This window comes from Pinus tabuliformis, chromosome 8, assembly GCF_031772625.1.
Source record: "Pinus tabuliformis cultivar Carrire ecotype Pingquan chromosome 8, CPIR1, whole genome shotgun sequence".
Classification (NCBI taxonomy): Eukaryota; Viridiplantae; Streptophyta; class Pinopsida; order Pinales; family Pinaceae; genus Pinus; species Pinus tabuliformis.
The window spans coordinates 1,402,734,124-1,402,760,233 of NC_142294.1; the positions used below are offsets into that span (position 1 = coordinate 1,402,734,124).

At 31.6% G+C, this 26,110-nt stretch overlaps 1 protein-coding gene across 1 annotated transcript in view; it reads right to left on the reverse strand.

The window, feature by feature from the left end:
• Positions 1–16,828: 16,828 nt before the first annotated feature.
• The window catches only part of LOC149240800 (alcohol dehydrogenase class-P-like), a 51,729-nt gene continuing 42,447 nt past the window's right edge, over positions 16,829–26,110 (reverse strand). The window contains exons 2-6 of the mRNA XM_089370315.1: positions 18,287–18,362; positions 18,115–18,176; positions 17,828–17,923; positions 17,520–17,681; positions 16,829–17,333 (exon numbers count right to left, since the gene is read on the reverse strand). Coding sequence (XP_089226441.1) covers positions 17,214–17,333; positions 17,520–17,681; positions 17,828–17,923; positions 18,115–18,176; positions 18,287–18,362 — 516 coding nt within the window. The 3' untranslated portion in view covers positions 16,829–17,213. The remainder of the gene's footprint in view (positions 17,334–17,519; positions 17,682–17,827; positions 17,924–18,114; positions 18,177–18,286; positions 18,363–26,110) is intronic.

Here is a 26,110-nt window from a genome sequence, read left to right on the forward strand (position 1 = left end):
ATAAGTTATGTTCAATGATATTAGGTTTGTATATTTGAACAACTTTAATTATATTAGTCATAAATTTTTTGACAAGGTTTGTTTGGAAATTATTATCCACTCAGCAGGAAAATGTCATTTTTATATTTCATTGGATAAATGTCATTATATTTTATTGGATAAATGTAATTATTCAACTTTGATATGTGAGGAGGTTAACCATAAATATATTGTGAATGATGATATATATGTTCAATGATGTTAGGTAATTTGCATTTTTGATTTATGTGAATGTTTCTGTTATGACATATTGGGAAACATATCTTTGTATTTTTATTGGGAAACATATTTTTGTATTTTTTCTTAATTGTATGACCAACTACTAAATTGAATTTTTTTTTTGTTGAATTAATCTTTGAAATATTCATAGTAATAACCAATATTGGTTTTCGAGAAATGCATACTTAATACACATCATTCCTTTATTTCTATTGACCATGCATAAATTTTCATGATGTTTTTAACAATTTTGATTTATCTATTATAACTACTTAAAAATTGTATGAAACAACATATCCATTCAATATCATAGATATATTGGTTCCAGAAAACTATATACTTGATACACAATATTTTTATATTTCTATTTTTATTAACCATGTATTTGAATAAAATTGTTGAACAAATTTCTACCCTCTTTATTCTCCACATATATAGAAATGAGTAATAATATTAATACTTCGTAGAAAAACTTTGTTACTTTACATTGGAAAGTCTTTATATTATTGAAATATGATAAATAAATTTTATATAATGACCAATTCTTTAAAGAAAGTAAATATTAGAGAAACATTATAAATAGTAAAAATAAAATATTATTTTTAATAAATAAATAAATTTTTAATTTTATCATAAATAAATAAATTTTATTAAATAAACATTCTTTTTATTAAAATTCAATCATTTCTAAATATAATGAAACGTTAATTCCTTGTATATAAATATAAATAATATAGATACATTTATTTTTAATATAATTTTATCAATTATTTTTAAAATTTAATATATATATATATATTATTTCAAAATCACTTTGATAACGCTAACATAAGACACAACATTTAAAGGAAATAAAAATTGAAGCATAATAATTGGTGGATGGAATTTGTTCAATATAGTTTTTATGTTTTTTTCTTTTTTAAAATAACATGAATTTTTTTACATTTTTCTAAGTATTTTTCTAACCATTTATTTTTGTTTTAGTTTAATGATTTTATGAGTTATCTATTATACAATGATTTGAGATATTTATGATTTATTTAATATTAAATGTAAATATTATTATTATTTTTAATTATTGTTTTCATGTTCAAGAAATAATTTTGTAATATTTATGTTTTTATTATTATTTATATTAAAAATGGAGTATACATTACATATTATGGACTAAAAAAAGAGAGAACTCCAAATAAAAACAGATTAGAATTATGATGGATATATATTCTTTTTCTATTATAGTGTTAGACTATAACTTTAGTCATTTTGTTCAGATCATAGATTAACAATATTGCAAACTTTTGAAACGAGGCTAAAAAACAGTTTGAGACATAAAAACATTGGTTTAATAGTGAATAACAACCACCAACATCACACCTTAGTAATGAAATTCCATGGCTTCCTAAAGATGACCATGGATATATTCATTGATAATGACAAACTCCACTAGGAGAACAAGAGCTTGTTTGGAGAGCTCATTTGCTTGTTGATTAATCTCTTTGTAGACATGGGTGAAAGAGGTCCATTCAAAGGATTGTAGAGTTAAAGGGATTTATTTCAGGAGAGGTTTTAGATGGATGGTATCTGTTTTTCTTCTTCTATTGGCTTAATAAAAAACCACTTTCAAATCCCCCATAACCTATAACTTGCTTATGCCTTGTTTAGTGGCACAATGAAGAAGAGTCCAAAGCACTACACATTCCACTTAAGAGTTTGAGACTTGTCTATGAGCATAACATAAATGGAAGTAATGTGAGGAGTTAACGAACAACCACAAGCTAATGGGTGTCCCTAGTTGCTTCATAAAAAAAACTCAAGGAAATTCCAAATTAAAAGAGGGCATAGTAATCAGTTTGGATTTCTTTTCCTTAGTGCTTTTGAGCATGAGGCCCACTACCACCTTGGTTGGGGTTAGAGCATATTGGAAAATGCTTTGATTTCTTTCCCGCCAGATTCCATAAACTATAAAACATAGCAATGCCTTGAGGATTTATGTCATGTAGTCAACTAAACACTCCTTTAGAAAATCAACAAGATGGGGCTTATTCCAAGTGGCTTTTATAGTCAATGTTTATGCTACCTCAACCTAGATTACCTTGGTGGAAGAGAACTGTGCAAGAGATTTTAAGTCGATCAAAGTCTTGTCTACATAATGCACATTGATTGGGACCAACCCATCCTCTCTTCATGCCATTATCCCATGTCAGGAGCTTATTACGTAAAGCAAGCCACATGATGACTTTCATTTTGAGAGGACTATGAATCTTCCATGATCATTCACACCACCATTCGCAAACTCATTGAAAATATGCTTCTACTTGGGCATTGTATCTCAATTTAGTTATAAAATTTCTGGTTGAGGAATTTTTTGACCAACAAAGTAAATCATCTTGATTAGACATTTTAATAAAACCTAAACATAACCTGGTAACTAAACCATCCCATTCCTAAGCTAGTGAACTTGCAAGATCAAGTTCCCCATTTGACTTCCATCTTAAATGATGACCCAAATCATTCTTGAGTTGGGTGCCTCAAGCATGTAGTAGACTGAGAAGGTCATCTAAGAATTCAAAATCTTCATCTGCCCCAATCCAAGGATCTTCCCTGATCCATATTTTCCTTCTATTTCCCACATGCTAAGAGAGTCACCTACTAATTGTCTAAACAATATAGATATCTTTTAGAGATTTTGTTTCTCAACAATACCAGTCTTAATTTGAGAATCCACTTAAGTATTTTAATGTCATGACTCAACGTCCACAAGGACTCATTATAGGTAAACCTCTAGAGGTTCTTTGTTGCCAATGATCTTATGAATAACAAGATGTTCTCCATGTCCAAACTTCCTTGTTTTTTGGCTGAAGTGCAAGTGGCATCCACTTATCTAAGGGATGCTGTCAATGTATTCTTTTTCCTATCTAGAGGAAATGGTAGCACTTCTTCCTAATTTTAGTCAACAATCCGTTTGGGATCTTGGTATTTGTAGACATGCAATGGAATAGGACACTTTCAAGAACCGATTTAAGAAGAACTAGATGGCCACCCCTTGAGAGCGAATGGTTTTCCTAAAGGCAAATTCAAGCTTCTTTGGGGGAATTTTGAGGTAAAAAATGGGCCTAAAAATCGTACTAACAAAATTAACTTTAAAACAACCAATATGATTCAAGATGATGATGTCATTCCCAGGGGAAAATATTTTGGAGGAAAAAGAAAACTATATTTTTTTTAATTGTATATTTGGCTTATCTCCTTGTATCATCATCCAAATGTCAAGAGTGGACACTCATTGGATGCAGAATTAAATTCCACATCCAATGAGCACCCATTCTGCATACCTTTGAGTAGAGCCACATTGAAAAAAATTGAAAATACATGAAAAAAGTGTATTATCCACATCAAAAAATTGGAAATACAGTAAAAAAATGTATTGAACACGCTTTTTTCATGTAATTTCAATTTATTTTGATGTGGATCTACTTAGAAATATCTAGAGTAGGTACTTGTTAGATGAGGAATTTAATTCCACATCCAATGACTATCTAATATTGACATTTAGGTGAAGCTACAAGAAGGTAAGCCAAAAATACAATAAAAAATATAGTTTTTTTTTTTTCTTTTCTTCAAAAATTCATAAGTCTTATTTTATTATTTTCCTTAGGAAGCCCATTTTGTACCTCAAAATTCCCCTAGTGCTATCTTCCCGAGAAACCACAATTAGTCATCATAGTAGTAGCAATTTGGTTTCAAGTGGAATCCTAGGTACTTGAAACCCCCCTCAAAATCTTATGATGAGAAGAGAAATAAGTCCTTTATATGGTATTGTATCTCCTATAGAATAGTGTTCATAAGAAGCCATGGTTTTCTATAGTTGAGCTCCATACTTGTAGCTTTGCTAAAGGTATCTATCTCCTCCTTTAAGAATTGTAGTTCTTCTATTGAACTTGTAACAAAGAGAAGAACATCATATATGAAGAGAAGATGCATGATAAATTCAAGAGTAGTGACTTTGAAACCATTGAACCTTCCTTACTATTTGGCTTCTTTCATGAGCACACTAAGACCTTCCACGAATAAAAGAAAGAGGAAAGGAGACAAGGGGCATCCTTGGTGGAGGTCTTGGGAGTCCCAGAAAAAGGGGGAGGGAGCATTGTTTATTACAACTACAAAGGAGATTAACTAAATACAACCCATAATCCAATTAATTGAATTTAGGTTCTACCCTATCTAAGGTAGGATGAATATGAGGTACACTAGATTCACAAAATCCTACTTATATATACTATGCAAAAAGTATCCAATTAATGTGTTCTCAATTGTGATGAATAAAAAACACAAGATATATATATATATATATATATATATATATATATTAGATGGACATTCTCTTTATTAAAATTTAAGTATGCCCCAATATAATGATATGTTTCCTTGATGGGGGTGTCTAATGTTGGTGATGATGTGGTGGTCGAAAGGAATGCCTTGGCTCTAAGCATCATTAATGACCAATATTCCAGTCGGACCACATGTATATTAACTTTGGCCTTCGTAGAGGTGTCCACCACCTCACATGGCATCCCACATTAATCTCCTTTGTGCCTCTGATGCATTGAGACTCTTCATAAAATATTTGAGTTTCAGATTCCCAGATATGCTCCCACACTTCAAATTGCTACTCTTCTCCCTATTGTTTCCCCTACTACTCATGGATCTTACCTATATCTCCTCCATTTTATTGCCTCCACTTGAATGCTTCTCCTCAGCTTTCTTCTCACACCTGTTATATCATGTTGCAAGTAAGGGAAATTCCCCAGATTCTGTAGAACCACTAGCTGCCCTCCCAAAAGGTTATGGTTTGTTTTTCGAGTTTCATTTTTTCCACTCCTCATCCTTGGGCTCCTTTGTCTAGCATGATTCTTCCTTCTATCAATAGCCATGACATGCGAGGGTGCTCATTTTCATCGAGGCGATGAAGATCAAGGGAGAATATATGGTTCAAGCGCTTGGTTTCGTGATGATGCTTCTATGCATCACTTTCAAGCCCACATTCCCACTATGATATAGTCTAAGATGAATGTTGTGGAGGATGATTGTCACCATAAACGTCAAGGAACTTTGGATTTGGATGTTCTAAATGACCTCACTAAATAAATTTCGAACACTGGAAACACCAAATGCAAGTAAAACCATTACCTATATAAACAATGGATTTATATTGGCACTTGAAGACTCTTCTAGGAAATGTATTGGTGGAAAAAACGGATGAAAGGGATAATATACTACACAAAATGGATGAATTGGAGTTGTTTCTAATGGATTTCTAAGGTCGTCTTACTCGCCTAGAAACAGACTCACACCTAGGCTTGGAAACAATGTCACATTGCAAATATGGAGACCATCCCATATACTTGGATGCTTCCCTATCTTCATGACTCTAAAGTTCCTTTTATTTGTTGCTTTGTTCGAAATGTTTAGAGCTCTAGTATATTATGTTGTTGTTCTCTTGGCTGGTTTTCTTGCTTATCGAACAACCCTTTTCTTTTGCATTGGGGTTTTGTTAGTCTTATGTATGCAACCTCAAACTATAGTCACTCATTTTGCTATACTCTTGACTGGTTTCCCCACTACAAGGACAACTCTTAACTTCTATAATCTGGTACTTCACCTTTCTGTTTATTTTTGGATAATGAATGTCAATTATTCTATCTCTAGTCTAGTTTCCCAAGTGGCCGGCTAGAAATAGATTACAACCTATGCCTATTGTAATTTGTGAATGATCAATAGAAAAACTAACTTAAAAATAAAATAAAATATAATGATATGTTAACTCCATTTATTTTTAATAATGATAAACCTTTCTTTTTGATAAATATAAATAAGTTTTATTTTTTTAATAACTCTTCATTTAAAAATAAAATTTTGTTAACTAATTTTAGATTTAAATATATTTCTCTTACATCATGTCAAAATAAGCTTAATATATAAATTATTAACAATTACTTCGATATAGGTTTTTACTTTTATTTTTTTATTATTTTGTTCACTTAAATATGCATAGTTTGAGACAAATCAATTTGACTAATTTGTATCACATAAGTCTGATAATTTGTAGTATGATAAAGTATCACCAATGTATCACATCCAGCTTGGGCCACACCAACCTATACTCATTGTTGGATTTGTACCCACAAGGCTTCAAACTGATGACCTTTTGACCATGGGGTGCCTTAACAAAACACCTTGTCACTATTACTTTATGCGTTGTAGGAAATATATACCCATATACAATAGAATAGTCAAAGAAAATACAAATTTAAAAATAATATTTAATAAATAAAATAATATAAAACACAATATCTAAAAAATAAAAATCTTAGTATATGGAATTTGTTGAATATAACTTTTATGTTTTATTTATTTTAAGATAATATGGAGAATTTTTAGAACTATTCCTTAGACCCTTTGTTTTTAATCTAAAAAAATTATGAATTATTTTTTATTATTATAAGATGATATTAAAGATTTATACAATAACGAATATAAATATTAGTTTTCTTCAAATCATTTACCTTATATTTAGTTTAATGATTGTAAAGTATTTTGGTTTTAATTTAGATATACTTTTTGATTAATTTTTAGATTTTTTATTTTTATATGGAAGGTTACTCCTTTCCCATGAAATAATAATGAACCATCCCCATCCAACTTTACTTCATCTTTCTCGGTGTAAATAATTGGTAACATGTGATGAAACACAATATATGCAATGTGATCTTGGTATATGGAATATGGTAATACATTGCTCTATGTTGTGTAGGATATTTCCCTCCCATATCAAAAATGATTTCATGAATCCTTTACTTGCTCCAATAAAAGTCAACTTGGAGAATGATTTAGACATAATGAAGTCTCAAGCTCTTTTGGATTTGAGTTTATTGCTTTCTCTAAATAGAGCTAGCATAGTAGAACTAGGCTTAGTCACAGAGGACTCCACCAAACCCATGCTCAGATAAATGCTAAGAACTTAGCTGCTACTTATTGGGAGTATATGCCTATGGTAGCTATAAATGAAATTAATATTCTAGATGTAGAAGAAAGGGTAGAAACAATTCATTTAGGATAAAAAAATGGAGAATGTGGGTTAATGGATCCTTGGCAATATAATTAGCAAGTGGAGATACAACAAATATCTCAGATAGCGGGTCATTATTGGTAGGTGAAAACCATCATATTCAAAGTGCTATAGAAAAGAAGTGAGGCTCAATCGGAAATCCTACTATGCATAGATGCTCTCTAGCTCCATGTGAAAAAGTTGGATCACAAGGTCTCTGAGCTAGGAAAAAAATAGCCAAGAAGAAGAGGATCATTCAATGGTAGCACTAGTGAACTCACCCTTTGGGTAATCATTTCAAGAATTCACTTTTTTTATTTTTACTTATCATCAACAATAAATCTACTAATTCGTATAATTCTAAGTAAAGGCTAGGGAGTAAAACCCAAACATTATTGGACTTTTGGTTATACTTTACTATATTAATTTTGAAAACTTGGTTGTACGGACAAAGCTAATGTGCTTATGCTAATGGTATTGTTTCCATAATAACAAGCTAGTAACCAAGCATATGCATATTGTTGGTTGCTTAGATAAAATTTAATTTCAATACATAGCTTACACATTTTTTTTAATTAATATTTTGGATAGTTTATTGTCAAATTATCTTAATTGATATTTTAATCTTTCTCGCCCTAGTGGGAAAACTCAACTGGCAATAGCCGTGTAAATGATGTATTATGTGTGAGGAGGTTTGGTGTTCAAATCCCCCCAATTCACCTTGTGGGTGCAGAAAGGGCCCTACGTACGCGCCTAGAGTTTATAGTGTTCGCGATTGGAATCAACCAGTGTTAGCAATTGGAATCGATCCCATGTCACGTGAGTATGAGATTAGCCTAGTTGACAATTCCTTTAATCACTAAAAAAAAAGGTTTAATATTTGTCATATAATTTAACTATCTCAACTTTTATGAAAGTCTTTACTTACCTTTATTTAGCTCCACATTTATTAAATCAAATTCATATTATTCAACCTTAAAGTTTTATATTTTTCATTAGTAAAATCTTTTTTTAACCTTTTATTTTGTCCATTTCATTTTTGAATTTTAACTTAATCAACTAATATCCTTTTTTATTTTTCATTTTCTCTTTCATTGCCTACTAAAAAGTATAATACTACACCTAATTTACAAATTGCTACTATAATACTATACCTCATTTAATTAAACTTATCATTCTCTCACACACATATTCTTTTCCTGTTTGCTATATAAAAAAAAAAGTGTGCTTGATACTCATTATATCACAAAATCACAAAAGTAAAATACTCTTTGGAAATGTTCATAGAAGATCATTACACTAACCTTTTCACTAAAACATTGTTACATTTTTGCATTAGTTTACTTCTAATACCCCTTTTAATTCTATTGGACTTACCTTTTGTTTGACTTTATATCGCATATTTTTTTGCATGTTATATTCCTTCCCTCGAGCTTTGGGTAGGTTCCTTACTCTTCTTTGTTGGTATCACATAAAGTGCATGGTCTAGGGATTTACACTTTTTGTAAAGGCTTCTAGAATCATGAGATGGTGATTCTCATAGATGGTGATTCTTATGGAGAATGTTTAAGTGCTTTTTTAAATGTCTAATTAAATTTATAAAAGTAAAATATAAATTTTAATTTTAATTAATATTGAATTTAAATATAATAATTTTAATGGTAATTAAAATTGAATTTGAAATATGTTTATAGAGTATAAAATAGTTGATGAATGAGTACATTATTAAAGTACTTCTTGTATAATGATTATATCAAGTTGAAATTTTATGGGTATTTCACTTCATTGACTTCCAATAAAAAATTATAATGATAGTGACATGAATTGATTATGTATCACATAAGTATCAACACACCTACTTTCAAATAAAAGTTATACTGATAGTGACATGAATCGATTTTGTATCACATAAGTATCAACACACCTAATTGTCAATTCCTCCAATAAAAAAAAATAAAAATTATGTTGTTACAACTTTCTTGTTTTATATCTAAAAGTTTAAATATCTTTTCAACATACATTCATGTATTGAAATAAACATTAATAAAAATAAACACAATCATGCATTAATCCTAATAATGCACGGAGCGCGAGACCCTGAGTCTTCTCTGATATGACTCACACTGCGTGGAGTTATGTGGTATTCATGATTGTACACATGTTTCTGTTATATGGATGGCTATGACCATACCGTGGGACTTTACATTTATGATGATCCTTCTCATTTGGATGGTTGCGCCATACCATGGATCTTTTCATATAGTCCTTATCACCCGGATGGCTGCGTCCATACCGTGGATTCATGTTTTGATATCAGATATGTATATGTATATGCGTCCTTGATTTGCAGGTCTCCTGACAGTGTTTGTCCTCATCCTTGCAAAAGCTAGTAAAGCATCTCAACCATCACTCCACATTTTGCCATCATGCTTTAGGGGGCATCTTTTACACATTGTTTTGTCACACCTCCTGCAGCTCCCTGTGACATACCCCGAAGTGTCTGAAGCATGACCATTATGCAGTGTACTCATTCATATATGCAGCTCGGGTCCTCCCTAAGACATTGATTGGAAAATGCCTTGAGCTTCCCCTGAAGGAAATAACTCTTAAACCCTAATTTGAGAATCATCGCCCTTATGAAACTAAAAACCACGATGGTCGCCTATTGTATTATAATCGACCCGTGATGGCATCACTCTGTTTACTTGAATACCCGCAATGATCCCAAAAAGGAAAATTTCCTAAAGAGGATGAGAAGCTTCATGATCTAGAAGCTTCCAAAGCGGCGAGTTGGAGGTTGTTCAGCTTAGATGAGGTTGAGTTCTTCCAACTTGGCCTCTTGGTCTTATCCCTACGAGCTACCTCCTTGAGATGATGGCCTACTCCTATCTTTGGAGAGATCCTAAGTCCCTTTCCCTGCCTATATATTCATCCTCTCCCATTCCCAAATTGTTGGTCTATGTCTATTTGCACCCTTATGCTAAGATTGTGCCTATATGCTACTCATTTGGCTTGGAGAAGGAGTGCTTGGATAGCTTAGATTAGACTTGGATATTCATTCAAGGAGAGCCTATCAACATCAAGGCTTGGTTGTATGATTCCCCTTCTTTTCTATTAATATACAACTACTGGTTCATTTTCCATTGATGTGTATGCTCATGTATCATCTATCTTAACATTCCTTGATCGGTTTCTTTTGAATATGCTATTGGTATTTGCATGCCTTGTTGTGTCTTGATCTCTTGTGCAGGTGCATAAATGCTGTGAGTAGTAGGAATGAGCCTGTGACGCAAGTGATTCAAGGTCTTCAACAAAGGAGCTCGAGATAGCATCAAAATGAGGTAGGCCATCTTCTTCATCACTCATTTCAATTGTAACTTAGGGAAGTGTCTAGTAGATTGTCACGAAGGTTTCTAGTCCCACTCATTGGGATAGAGGGATCGTTTCTGTCAGCAGAGAGGATTTACCTAGACAACACATAGTAGAACTAGGCTTAGTCACAGAGGACTCCACCAAACCCATGCTTAGATAAATGCTAAGAACTTAGCTACTACTTATTGAGAGTATATGCTTGTGGTAGCTATAAATGAAATTAATATTCTAGATGTAGAAGAAAGGGTAGAAAACAATTCATTTAGGATAAAGGAATGGAGAATGTGGGTTAATGGATTCTTAGCAATATAATTAGCAAGTGGAGATACAACAAATATCTCAGATAGTGGATCGTTATTGGTAGGTGAAAACCATCATATGAAAAGTGCTATAGAAAAGAAGTGAGGTTCAATAGGAAATCCTACTATGCTTAGATGCTCTCTAGCTCCAAGTGAAAAAGCTGGATCACAAGGTCTGAGAGCTAGAAAAAAAGTAGCCAAGAAGAAGAGGATCATTCAGTGGTAGCACTAGTGAACTCACTCTTGGGTAATCATTTCAAGAATTCACTTTTTTTTTTTTTACTTTTCATCACGAGTAAATCTACTAATCCGTATAATTTTAAGTAAAGGCTAGGGAGTAAAACCCAAACATTATCGGACTTTTGGTTATACTTTACTATATTAATTTTGAAAACTTGGATGTATGGACAAAGCTAATGTGCCTATGCTATTGGTATGGTTTCCATAATGACAAGCTAGTAGCCAAGCATATGCATATTGTTGGTTTCTTAGATAAAATTTAATTTCAATACATAGCTTACACAACTTTTTTTATTAATAATATTTTGGATAGTTTATTGTCAATTTATCTTAATTGATATTTTAATCTTTCTCGCCTCTGGGGGAAAACTCAACTAGCAATAGTTGTGTAAATGATGTATTATGTGTGAGGAGGTTTGGTATTCAAATCCCCCCAATTCACCTTGTGGGTGCAGAAAGGGCCCTATGTACATGCCTAGAGTTTATAGTGTTCGCAATTGGAATCGACCAATGTTAACAATCGGAATCGACCCCATATCACGTGAGTATGAGATTGGCCTAGTTGACAATTCCTTTAATCACAAAAAAAAAGGTTTAATATTTATCATATAATTTAACTATTTCAACTTTTATGAAAATCTTTACTTACCTTTATTTAGCTCTAAATGTCCACATTTCTTAAATCAAATTCATATTATTCAACCTTAAAATTTTATATTTTTTATTAGTAAAGATACTTTTTTAACCTTTTATTTTTTCAATTCCACTTTTATTTTATTCAATTTTAACTTAATAAACTAATATCCTTTCTTATTTTTCATTTTTCCCTTTCATCACCTACTAAAAACTATAATACTACACCTAATTTACAAATTGCTACTATAATACTATGCCTAATTAATTAAACTTCCCATTATCTCGCACACATATCCTTTTCCTTTTTGCTATATAAAAAAAAGTGTGCTTGATACTCATTATATCACAAATTCACAAAAGTAAAACACTCTTTGGAAATGTTCGTGTGAGATCATTACACTAACCTTTTCACTAAAACAAGACATTGTTACATCTTTTCACTAAAACAAGACATTGTTACATCTTTTGCATTATTTTACCTCTAATACCCTTTTTAATTCTATTGGACTTACCTTTTGTTATGACTTTTCACTAAAACAAGACATTGTTACATCTTTTGCATTATTTTACCTCTAATGCCCCTTTTAATTCTATTGGCCTTACCTTTTGTTATTACTTTATATCACATATTTTTTTCCATGTTATATTCCTTCTCTCGAGCTTTGGGCAATTTCCTTACTCTTTTTTGTTGGTATCACATAAAGTGCATGGTCTAGGGATTTAGTGTTTTTTTAAAGGCTTCAAGAATCATGCGATGGCGATTCTCATGGAGAATGTTTATGTATTTTTTAAATGTCTAATTAAATTTATAAATGCAAAACATAGATTTTACTTTTAATTAATATTGAATTTAAATAGTATAGTTTTAAATAATAATTTTAATTGTAATTAAAATTGAATTTGAAATATGTTTATAGAGTATAAAATAGTTGATGAATAAGTATATTATCAAAGTACTTCTTTCATAATGATTATATCAATTTGAAATTTTATGGGCGTTTCATTTCATTGACTTTCAACTAAAAATTATACTGATAGTGACATGAATCGATTCTGTATCACATAAGTATCAACACACCTACTTCCGACTAAAAGTTATAATGATAGTGGCATGAATGGATTCTGTATCACATAAGTATCAACACACCTAATTGTCAATTTCTCTAATAAAAAAAATAAAATTTATGTTGTTGCAACTTTCTTGTTTTATATTTAAAAGTTTAAATATATTTTCAACATACATTCATACATTAAAATTAACATTAATAAAAATAAACGCATTCATGCATTAAAATTAATACTAACAAAAACACACATTCATGCATTAATACTAATAAAAACACTTAACTTCAACAAAATGATGTGATCACCTTGTTAAAGAATATGAATACAATAACATCAAACACAAAATAATGATTTGAATGTGATATAAATACATCTCATAAAAGATTGGGAAAATTTATAAAACAACTTATTATAATTTATATAACCTAACCTCAAGTAAAAAAAAATGTAATACTATATCGAAGTAAATTTAAGTATTTAAAATTTGATGATACTAAATGTGTTTTATAATATTATAAGTTTTAAAAAACATATTAATTGAATTAAATTTAAATGATTGTAAAAAGTGTTATTTTATTTATTAAATTCAAATTTTATAAGAATATTTAATAAATATAGTATTATAATGAATTTAAATGATATAGTAAATATTATTATAAAATTAAAAAATATTTAATATTTTATTTAACTTATTAAGTTTATAATAATTATATTATTATAATTTTATGTTATTAATCAAAATGAGAAAGTATATTATATTTGATAATAAATTATCTCAATTTTATAATTATTTTTTTAACAATCAAATTAGTAATAATAAAAAAGCTTTAAATACATTAAATTTTAATATTTTTACTGTGAACATGCAAAGATAAATGTAACTTTGAAAAACTTAGATAGGTATGCAATGGATTAGAGTACAGAAAGGAAGGGCATGGATAAGCCGTCCCAAATCCAAAGCCAAGCATGGACAGATTGCCGTCCGTGTGTGAGCCTCATGGAATTAAGTTATGATTATTGATTTTTGAGGGGTTGTCAGAAGGATTGATTATATATATATATATATATATATATATATATATTTTATTCTCTGTGGTATTTTTTTTTTTTTTTTTAGGGTTTTTTTGGTGATTTTATTTAGTATTCAATTGACCAGGTCATGATGTTTGTTGTATCAGTTGTAACAATATTGTAAATGATATCTTCCATTATTATAATATTGTTGGTGATGTTTATAATATAGTTTGTTTAAAATTTAATGGACCAGGTTTTGTTGTATATTTTTCTAAGGATTTTGTATTTATATCATTGAAAATTGATTTTTTTGTTTTGTTTTAATTAGAGGCTGGGGCTACCTTCAGTGTTGAATGTAAGAGTATTGGATGGAAGAACCATCATTGAGATGCTATTATTGGGATCTTCCCATCATTGAGATGCTATTATTGGGATTGTCTTCCCATCATTGAGATGCTATTATTGGGATTGTCTGAAGCCCCATTATTGAGATGCTATTATTGGGATCTTCCCATCATTGAGATGCTATTATTGGGATTGTCTTCCCATCATTGAGATGCTATATAGTTTAATTTCTCAAAGGTGGCTCCAATCCTAAATCCCTCCCCATGAAATTTGAACCTATGACTTGGTGGAGACTAAACCCCACACAACCAATCGGTCTACACCTCATAAGTAAGAAATCGGTTTTATAATGATAAGATAGTTTGATTGGTTGGTGGTTGACCTTATTCCATGTTCCTCCTTAATGAAAATATTATGTTTAAGGAAAGGGTTAGAGACTAAGCTTTCACGAGATCCTTTTGATAAAGAAAATATTTCAAAATTTAATATAGATTTTGTAAATAATATCTTTTTGATAAGAAAAATATTTCAAATTTTTATATAAATTTTGTAAATGATATGAAACATCAATTTTTTTTTATGGTGATGTCATTATGATGTTCACCAGATTAGTAATTACTATTATGAAGTCATAATACTATGTTAAAATGAATTTTCATGATATTTTTATCAATTTTAATTTATCCATTTTAAATATGACACAAGATATCCATCCAATATCATAGATAAATTGGTTTTAGAGAACTTCATACTTAATGCACAATATTCCTTTATTTCGATTGACAATACATGAACTTTCATGATGTTTTTAACAATTTTGACTTATTATAAGTACCTAAAAATTTGTATGAAACAACATATCCATTCAATATCATAGATATATTGGTTTTACAGAACCATATATTTGATGCATACTATTCTTATATTTCTATTTCTATTAACCATTCATCTAATAAAAATGTTGAACAAATTTCTACCCCTTTATTCTCCATATATATATAGAAATGAATAATAATGTTGATACTTTGTAGAGAAACATTGTTATTTTACACTAGCAATTGTCCCAAAAGGTACAAAGAGAGGCTGATAGGATTATTAATTTGGAATTGTAAAATTTAGTAGCAAATATTGCAGAGGGAAATTCCATGATATTATAGAATGAAATCCCGTCCTATTACAAGTAAAACTGAGAAATTTCATATACCACAATACAAGTAAAACTGAAACCAATCTTGTAGAGTGAAATCCCATCATATTACAAAATGAAATCTCATTATATAGGATTTATTAGGGTCATTACAGAGAAAATTAACATAAGTGGAGAGTTGATTCAGAAGGTATGACATGGACTCTGTAGAGTGAATCCCCTAATCTTGTAGAGTGAATCCCATCATATTACAGAATGAAATAGAAGTCTAAAGGATTTATCAGAGACATTACAAAGAACGCTATCACAGTGGAGAGCTGCTTCACAAGGCAGGACATGGATTCTGCTTATTCACCACAGAAGCTCTTGTTGTTGAAGATGAGAAGCAGCACAAAAGTAAGTCATTCCACAACTACTACAAACTTACAACAATATTAACATCCTGCAAATATTCTCATCTATGAGGAGCTTTGGGGGCCTATAGATTACAAGAGAATAGCAGAAATTCTTCACTAAACATGTTAGTAGCGTACTGATCATCTTGGCGGTTGGAGACAGAACTGGTGTTGAAGCTCTCTTTCCTCACAAACCCAGCAGGGGCTTTCTTGTCATAATTCTAAGTACAAAATTTGACTATCATTTTCTGCATCTTTCTATTTATATACATTGTTTGAACTCCTGTACAAAATTTCCCACAGAAGAGAAACAAAAGATATTACAATCATATTGTAAGAGAAACAAAAGATATTACAATCATATTGTAAGAGAAATGATCTGGCTACTAACAAATGAAAACCAACATGAAATGATGATTCAAGCACTACAAAGTTAAATCCTAGTTTTCAAATACATTCTGTATTAACTACATGTGGGCATCACACTGTCCTTGTATAGTGACTTAATCTATTTGGCTAGCAAGAAATGAAAAGAATTCAAAACAAAGATGTTATTCCTAATCAAGTTTGACACAAGAATAGATATGCATATTAAGGTACACAACCACTTTTAAAGGAAAAGAAACAAATAATACTAAGATCCCCAGATATATATATAACAATAGTGTGGAGTTATTTCAACGAGGCTTGTCAAGGTAATCCCAGCTATTGTGGATCATGAGGCATTACTTTAAGAGACAATTACGAGATCAGTTTCAAAGCAGAGCTGTAGGAGATGGATCAAACAACAGAGCAGAACTTTATGCTTTTTGGTAGATTCTGAAAATAGCAATAGAGAAAGGTTTAGATTGTCTACATGTGATAAGAGATTCCAAACACATTGCAGAGAGGTCAAATGGAAATTTCAATCAGGAAAATTTGCAGCTGGCCCATCATTGGACGGAATCAGAGAAGCAAGGAAAAATTCCATGTCATTATCTTTTCAGCATGTCTGCAAGGGATAAATATGAAGGCTGATATATTGTTCAAGTAAGCACTGAGGATGCAGAACAGATGGATGGAGATGATTGAATACCCCATCTGGACCTTCTCATTCAATCTATTTCTAATCAAGCTATTATAGTAATGACCTTTTGGATGGCTGTTTTGGAAGCAGTGTCAAAACTTAAACATCATACTTACCCTAAAATTATTATAACTGTTTACATGCTTTCCAGGACTTTAATTGCATACCATAGTTACACATAAAAGCCACGACATTAATCACATAACAGTTTGAAATAGTTCAGCATGCCTTCATAACATTGGAGATATTCCAACTGTGTTCATATTTGTCACTAATCCTGGATGACTTTAATTACAGTTCTCAGACCCTCTCCTTTAAGCATGTGATCAAATGCCTTGTTGATGTCAGCAAAAGAAACCTTGTCTGTAACAAATTTATCCAGTTCAAGCTCCTGCAAATTTAACAATCAAGGAAGGAAAGATTAAAACCGTAATTATAACTCTAATTAGATATGATAAGCATAGATTGCTCCCGGCATGGTACGGACAAAAAAAAAACAACTGGGAAATATGACCACACAGTATTATCTACAATTATGGTTTGAATAAGTTGTTACAACTATGTTATGAAGTCTTACCCCATTCAAATACATCTCTACAAGGCCTGGCAAATCAGTTCGAGGCTTGTAATTTCCAAAGAAGGTTCCTTTCAACGTTTTCTCGCTCAGAAAGTTTACAGGATTCGTTTTAAAGAATGCGTCTGAACGAGGGACCCCTGTTAAAACGGCTACACCCCAACCCTGCAAAAACAAAACTCTGATATCAAACATATGCATTGCCTGCATTTTCTTAATTAAATCGAAGCAATCAGTTTAAACTTTAAAGCTACAACTTAGAATTGAAATGATTGATGTATCTTAAACCAAAGGAAACCAAGAGCTAGTACATCATGGCAGCATTCCAAAGCTTGAACCATGGCCTCAATACTCCCTGTGCATTCGACGCTGCAGTCCACCCCTCCATCAATTTTTTCCGCAATTACCTGTAAACATTTTTTATAAGTGTTTGGAAATTAAGAGTCTACACTGCTTTGAATGGATGGTGAATGAGTGCACTCCATGCGAAAACTTAAAATCTCCCCCACCTAAGTACTAAAGTACCACACTAGTCAAAAGCAACCAATACTCTGATCTGGGAGAGAGTTTGATGATCATTTTGGGCAGCTCAACGTACCTGCTGAATAGGTTTTTCGTACTCTTTAGGGTTTATAAATTCCGTTACTCCAAATTGTTTTGCTGAGAAAGGAAAGATTACAAAAAAGGGTTAAAAAGGCAATTCTACAAGTCAACATATCAACATATGTACACAGGTTTTCCAATAATGGAAGTGGGAAATATACAATTACCTCGTTCATATCTCTCATTATTGAAATCGATTCCAATTATTCGAGCAGCTCCTGCAATTCTTGCACCTTCACAAGCCTGCGTAGTATAAATCAACTTATTAAACAATTTTAAAAGTTTTTCTTGAAAAACCATTATTATTTTCATCTTAATTTACAACATAGTTACCAATTTTGAATTCGAATCCATAAATTTCCCATGAAAATTTTCAAGTCAAAAATTATTATCTAATAAATAAATACATATTTAGAAAATCAATAAACTTATTTATTTATGTAGATTTCGTTAAAATAAAAATATATTTAGAAAATGAGTAATAATGTACTTTCACTCATTAGACTTTTAACTTATTTGTCAAAAATTCTTATCCAATAAATAAATACATATTTAGAAAATCACCATTTTAAACTGATTTATGTAGAGTTCAAAATAAAAATATATTTAGAAAATGAGTCACAATGTACATTCTTTTTTTTCTTGTTTTATTGGCTTTCGCGCCCACCAAAGAAAGAATATTTTGAAAAATGAAATTTTTCCAATTTCACAATTGTTTTTATTTTCCTTCCTTTTCTTTTTCTAAATACACACAATTATATATATGTATTGGAACCTTGACATTATATGTTTACATTTTTTTTATCTGGCTTTCCAACTCTTCAAACTAATAATGAAATTGAAAAATAAAATTTTTCTTAATTTCACAATTATTTCTCTTTTCTCTAGTTTTCTTTTTGAAAATACAATTATTTATGTGGTAAAATCTTATTATATGTCTACAAATCATACAGCCACACAATTTTATTTCCTAACAAAAAGTCAAAGCCAACCCTCCTAACTTGCATGGCATCCTAACTCCTTGAAAACACTATTATGTTAAAATATTGCTCTCTTTAAAGACGGGCTCAAATAAATGAACCAAATCGAACCATTCGTTGTTCCAATCGAATTAATATATTTCCAAACTTTTACCCCAATTCAAGCGAATCTTGGTAACTGTGATTTACAGCGACTATCCGGTTCTATAATCATTTCCTTGGGTTATAAACATAGATAAGGGAGATGCTCAGCTTTACAATATTTCTATTCAGGGAATAAGAAGAAGTAGTGCTGATATCTATCATCATTTGCTTGCGTTATAAACATAGATAAGCGAGATGCTCAGCTTTACAATATTTATATTCAGGGAATACAAACAAGTAGTGCTGATCATCGCAAACATAATGAACAAAACATAAGTAGCAGCTATAAATAAATATATAGATATATAGATATGGTTATATAAGCATATATAGGGACCAAAAAATGAGGATTACATGCTTGGAGAAACGGCCAGAGCGCAGCGATGTATATTCGATCAGATGCGAGTGACAATTATCACACGTATGTCTAATCGGCGGTGACTGCGAGTCTTTTCCCAGCCAGAGAGAAGTGCCGAGGAAAACTGCAAATAAAGTAGTTAGGACCCTTATTCAGAGTAACCATGTCGTTGCCAGTGTCGTAGCGTTTTGAATTCCCTGCAGTACGGGTTTTATAACCGTTCGCGTCTGCCACCACCACGCAATGAAATCTCAGGTAATAGTTGAATATTGCACGTATAATTACTTGAATTTAATTCAATGGATTTCAAGAATATTTTAAAATGGGATTTAAAAGAGTGAGGTCAAGAAATTAAACTCTTTCACTTCTCTGTAGCTAAACCTAATTGCATTATCAATTTCAAAAATATTTTAAAATAGGATAACCGGAGTGAGATGAATAAATTGAATTCACTACCTCTCTACCAAATATTCTGGAAATTTACAATAATAAAGATTGTTTTACTAAGGAAATATTCTATACATTTACAATAATAAAGAAGGTTCATTAACCATCAGAAACAAAACTCAAAATATTCCAGAAATGGACAATGATAAAGATGGCCCCATCAGCCACATAAAACAGCCTTGTTCATCAACCAGATGCATGCCTTCAAAACACATTAAACTTACAGAGAGTGTCACTGGCCTTGAATTTCTTCCCGCCAACCCAGCGAGACGGGTCGGTTTGAAAACCCCACCCATGCGATCCCCAACCGCGTAGGTGGCGCCTTCAACAAGAAGTGCAGACTAAATCATCAAACAAAGGGGCAGCATGCCCATTGTGAAAAGCGCCACACTGCCTCCTCCCTCGGCCATTTTGCGGTACAGAACCAGAGCAATCAATAACACACATAAAATTTTACCAGATCGCACTAACAGAATTAGATTTTTACCAGATCACTCTGACTGGGTAGAACAGTGACAAAATTAGGTTTTTACCAGATCGCCCTGACTGGTTAAAACTGTGACAAGATTTGGGTGGAAAGAACGGTAGCTAGAGAAAGACGGGATGCGATGATTTATATAGTGGGATGTAGGTAGATCCCGAGTTTGCGAAAAAATTGTAGTATCTTCAATTCCATGCATGGTGGTTGGTGTTATAAGTGCCACCAACTGCCCCGCCCACTTCGACATTCATTATTCAAACATTACGGTCATTCATTCCAGATAACGACTATATACCTCCGTTAAAATCTCCCACCACCTCCGTTATTGAAATTTGGCCGAGCAAAACAAGCGTTATATGCCATGATCGCACAACGTTCTGCCCAATCGGTGGATTTCAGAAGATCGAAGAGAGACAAATTATCAAAAGATTAATTAATATTAAAAACCTACCCTGATTTTGTGGGCTCTGCTCCAAACTTTTCTGCGTAGGACTTTGCCCCGATGATGGAGAGAGGGTGTCGACAATTCTGGCAGAGCCATCTCGGAGGTTTTCCCGCACGCTGTTTGACAAGTTAACGGCGGAAAACCAAAGTAGTAGTGACAAGTTAACGGTGGAAAATTAAAGCAGTAGTGACAGATGTACCGTGGAAAACAAAAGCGTAGACGACCGTAGGAAACCAACTGATTCAAAAGTAGCCAGGTGTCAACCTTACAGTGAAAGGGACGACGAAAGTCTCTTTCAAAGGGAAGGCCTATCGGCCTAATTAGAGAGTGTTTCTATTATTGAAATATAATAAATACATTTAATGTAATAGTCAATTCTTTATATAGTAAATATTAGAGAAACATTATAGATAATAAAGAAAAAATATTATTTTTAATAAATAAATATATTTTTAATTTTGCAATATATATAAATATAGTTAAAAAATATAAATCATCAATAAGATTGTTGTAATAATTAAATAAATATTCTTTTTATTAAAATTTAATCATTATATTTAAATGGATTTTTTTTATTATTAATTTCTAAATATAATGATAAGTTGATTCCTTATATATAAATATAATTAATATAAATAAATATTGATTTTATTTAAAAAACATATATTTTAATATAATTGTATTAATTATTTTTATTTTATATATATATATATATATATATATATATATATATATATATTTCAAAATCACTTACTTAAATAACTGCTCACATAAAACACAACATTTTAAGAAAATAAAAATTGAAGCATAAAATTGAATTATAATATAATTTTTATGTTTTATTTATTTTTTAAAGATAATATGATTTATTTTTTTCATCTTTGTAAATATTTTTCAAAGTATTTATTCTTGTTTTAGTTTAATGATTTTTATTAGTTATCTATTATATATTGATTTAAATGATTTTTATGAGTTATCTATTATATAATGATTTAAAAGATTTATGATTTATTTAATATTAAATGTAAAGTATTAATTTAATAATTTTATGAGTTATCTATTATATAATGATTTAAAAGATTTATGATTTATTTAATATTAAATGTAAAGTTTTAATAATTTTAAGAGTTATTCATTATATAATGATTTAAAAGATTTATTTATTATATAATTATTTAAAAGATTTATGATTTATCTCATTAAATGTAATAAATAAATATATATATTTTAATTATTGGCTTCATGTTTAATAAATAATTTTGTAATATTTATGTTTTTTTTAATATCTATATTAGAAATGGAGTATATATTATGTTGTATGGACCTAAAAAAAGATAGAACTCCAAATAAAAACATATTAGAATTATGATGGATATATATTTTTTTTCTATTATAGTGTTAGATTACTAACTTTAGTCACTTTGTTCAAATTATAGAGTAGCAATATTGCAAACTTTCGAAATAAGACCAAAAAATAGTTTGAGACATAAAAACGTTAGTTCAAAAGTAAATAAAGAATGCGTACACTATACCTAGTAATGAAATTCCATGGCTTCCTAAAGAAGACCATGGATATATTCATTGATAATGATAAACTCTACTAGGAGAAAAAAGAGCTTCCTTGGAGAGCTCATTTGCTTGATGTTTAAACTCTTTGTAGACATGAGTGAAAGAGGTCCATTCAAAGGATTGTTGAGTTAAAGGGATTTATTTCATGAGAGGTTTTATATGGATAATATCCATTTTGCTTCTTTTATTGGCTTAATCAAAGACCACTTTCAAATCTCCCATAACCTATAACCTGCGTATGCCTTGTTCAGTGGCACAATGAAGAAGAGTCCAAAGCATTACACATTCCACTTAAGAGTTTGAGACTTGTCTATGAGCATATCATAAATGGAAGTAATGCGAGGAGTTAACGAACAAACACAAGTTAATGGGTGTCCCTAGTTGGCTTCATAAAAAAACTCAAGGAACTTCCAAATCAAAAGAGGGCATACTAATCAATTTGGATTTATTTTCCTTAGTGTTTTTGAGCATGAGGCCCACTACCACCTTGGTTGGGGTCAGAGCATCTTGGAAAATGCTTTGATTTCTTTCCCACTAGATTCCATAAATTATAAAACATAGTAATGCCTTGAGGATTTCTATTGTGTAGTCAACTAAACAGTCCTTTAGAAAATAAAAAAGATGGGGTTTATTCCAAGTGGCTTTTGGAGTCAATGTTTATGCTACCTCAACCTAGATTACCTTGGTGGAAGAGCACTGTGTAAGAGATGTTAAGTCAATCAAAGTCTTGTCTACATAGTGCACACTAGTTGTGACCAACCAATCCTCTCTTCAGGCTATTAAGACATATCAAGAGCTTATTACGTAAAGCAAGCCACATGACGATTTTCATTTTGAGAGGAATATGAATCTTCCATAAGCATTCACACCACCATTCACAAACTCATTGAAAATATGCTTCTACTTGGACATTGTATTTCAATTTAATTGTAAAGTTTTTAGTTGAGGAATTTGTTGACCAACAAAGTAAATCATCCTCATCGGATATTTTATAAAACCTAAACATAACCTGGTAACTGAACCATCCCATTCCTAAGCTAGTGAAATTTAGGATCAAGCTCCACATTTGGCTTCCATCTTTGATGACCCAAATCATTCTTGAGTTGGGTGCCTACATCATGAAGTGTATAAATGCCTCAAGCATGTACTAGATTGAGAAGGTCATCTAAGAATTCAAAATCTTCATCCACCCCAATCCAAGGATCTTCCCTAATCCACATTTTCCTTTTGTTGCCCTCACACTAAGAGAGTCACCTACGAACTAGAGGAGAAGCTTCAACAAAGGCTTTCTAGACAATAGAGATATTGTTTATAGATTTTCTTTCTCAACAATGCGAGTCTTCATTTGAGATTCCACCTAAGTATTTTGACGTCATGACTCAATGATCTAGGAGGATCCTTGAAATGCATAAATTTCAAAAGTCTCAAATTCTCATGAAACTAGTGCCAAGTCGAAGAGCTTGTTGCGCTGATTTCAGTGGCATATACGGTTTTAAAAATGGCCTCCGTGTGAGGGAGAAAATGCGTTCTGAAGTTATTCTTAAATAGATAAAAATTTGGGCCTTTGCAGGCCAAGTGGAAATTTCTCAGTGTGACATGTGGCAGGTTAAATTCAATGCACATCAGCTAAAGTAAAACCAAGCACAGGTCAAACTGTAGGGTCGGGGGGCGAAATTGTGACCTCTGAACCATTAATCCAAAACTTTACTGTTGGCCCATGACTTTGCTTTGTTAATACACTGGCGGATTTTTATATTCAAGTTTTATTGAGTTTAAATGTGGGGAAAGGGTTGGCGGAGCTCACCAGCCAGGTGGCCTCGCCAAACCCATGGACTATGTTATCAACGCTACCAAAAAATTTAGGGGGGGTCTCCAAACCATGACGTGGAGTCTCCACAGATGGTGCAGTCAAGCCCTCACCGCCGGTGTTCCAACTATATGTGACCACGCCAAACATTTCTTATATAACAAACCATGCCACGGACATGTGATCGCTGGGGTTTATATATATATATATATATATATATATATATATATATCTGCCAAATGCTAATGTTATAACTATGTGGCATTTTCCATGGGGGCCATCGGTCCAATAAAACACTTTGGTTTAAAACTATATGTTAAATATGGGTTTGGGTTATAACAACACACCATTACATATGCACCGAGTTGTAATGTGTTGCAACGATTGCTAAATGTTGGCAAAGAAATCCTGGGAGGTCTGCGTGTTTGACCCCAGTACTTTCCTGCAACTTTATAAAAGGTATTACCAATGCGCCAATGCCTAAGGAGTTGTATAGTGAGTTTCAAAACCTGGTTTTATTGGTGCCTGTAAATGCCTTTTTGGGCATATCTTGGTCAATATTGGGCCTTTTTTAGATTTGAGAGTTGCGTTGGAGAGCTGAGGTAGAGGCCTATCAATTGACAATAGCCATTGATGCCTGTGTGCACAGTCCAGAATGGCGAAATTTGATGTAAAGAGACTTATGAGCATTTTTAATACAACGGACGCCCACTTGGAAGTGGGCCCGGAGATGTAGTCCAGGAGGGACAAACTCCGTCATCAAATATCTTGAGTTTGCTTCTTATTTTCTTTATTGTTTATGCTTATGTTCAGATTTCAAGTCTATGTTTAAAGACACTTAAAAATAAATTTTCTCTCATTCATTCACATAAAATCAACCTTAGTTAATATTTGAAGAAATTGAGAAAATAGTCAATCCTGTGTTTTTGGATAATATTTTGGTATTAGAGCGAGGTTGATCATGTATAAGCAGGATATTTGCCAATATGAATGTTGACTATATCCAGGTTGCGACGTGGAGAAGGGAATCTTGAAGAGATAAATCCAGAGATTGGAAAGAGGATGACAGGTTCAAATGAAGGAAAAGCTCCTGAGACAAATAGCGGGAGGAATTTTAGCAGATGTTCCTTAATATGCAAAGGATGATTTCATAAATTTATGAAGGCAAGAAGACTAGAGATGCAACTTTGTCTTCTAAAGGCACGAAAGTGAAAAAGGGAAAGGAAAAAACTGATGGTAATGAACCTCGTTCTCCTCCATCTTCGTCTTCTTCTTCTTCCTCTTCTTTACCCTCTTCAAATTCAGACTCGCAAAAGAAACAAAAGAAATCTACTTTTTTGAGTCTTGATGTCAAGTTTGAGTTACCAATAGATGATGGTGAAATGAATCCTGAAAAGTTAGATAAATGGATAAAGAAACTTGAGGTGTATTGTAGAATTCAGAATATTGTTGATGAATCTGCAAAAATTCAGTTAGCTACACTTAGAATGGGGGGAACAACTTTGATTTGGTGGGAAAGTAAAACTCAATCAGATTTGAAGCATAAAGGTAAAATTATCTCTTCATGGTCTAAGTTTGTTAAAGCTATTAGAAAGAAATTCTATCCTTTAGGATATATGCAACAGGTTGTAATGGATTCGCAACATATAAGTCAAGGTAAAGGACAAAGTGTGCAAGAATTCACACAGGAATTCAGGAAAAAGGAATTAGCACTTAATTTTCCATTAAACACACGAGATAATTTGTTAAAGTATATTGGA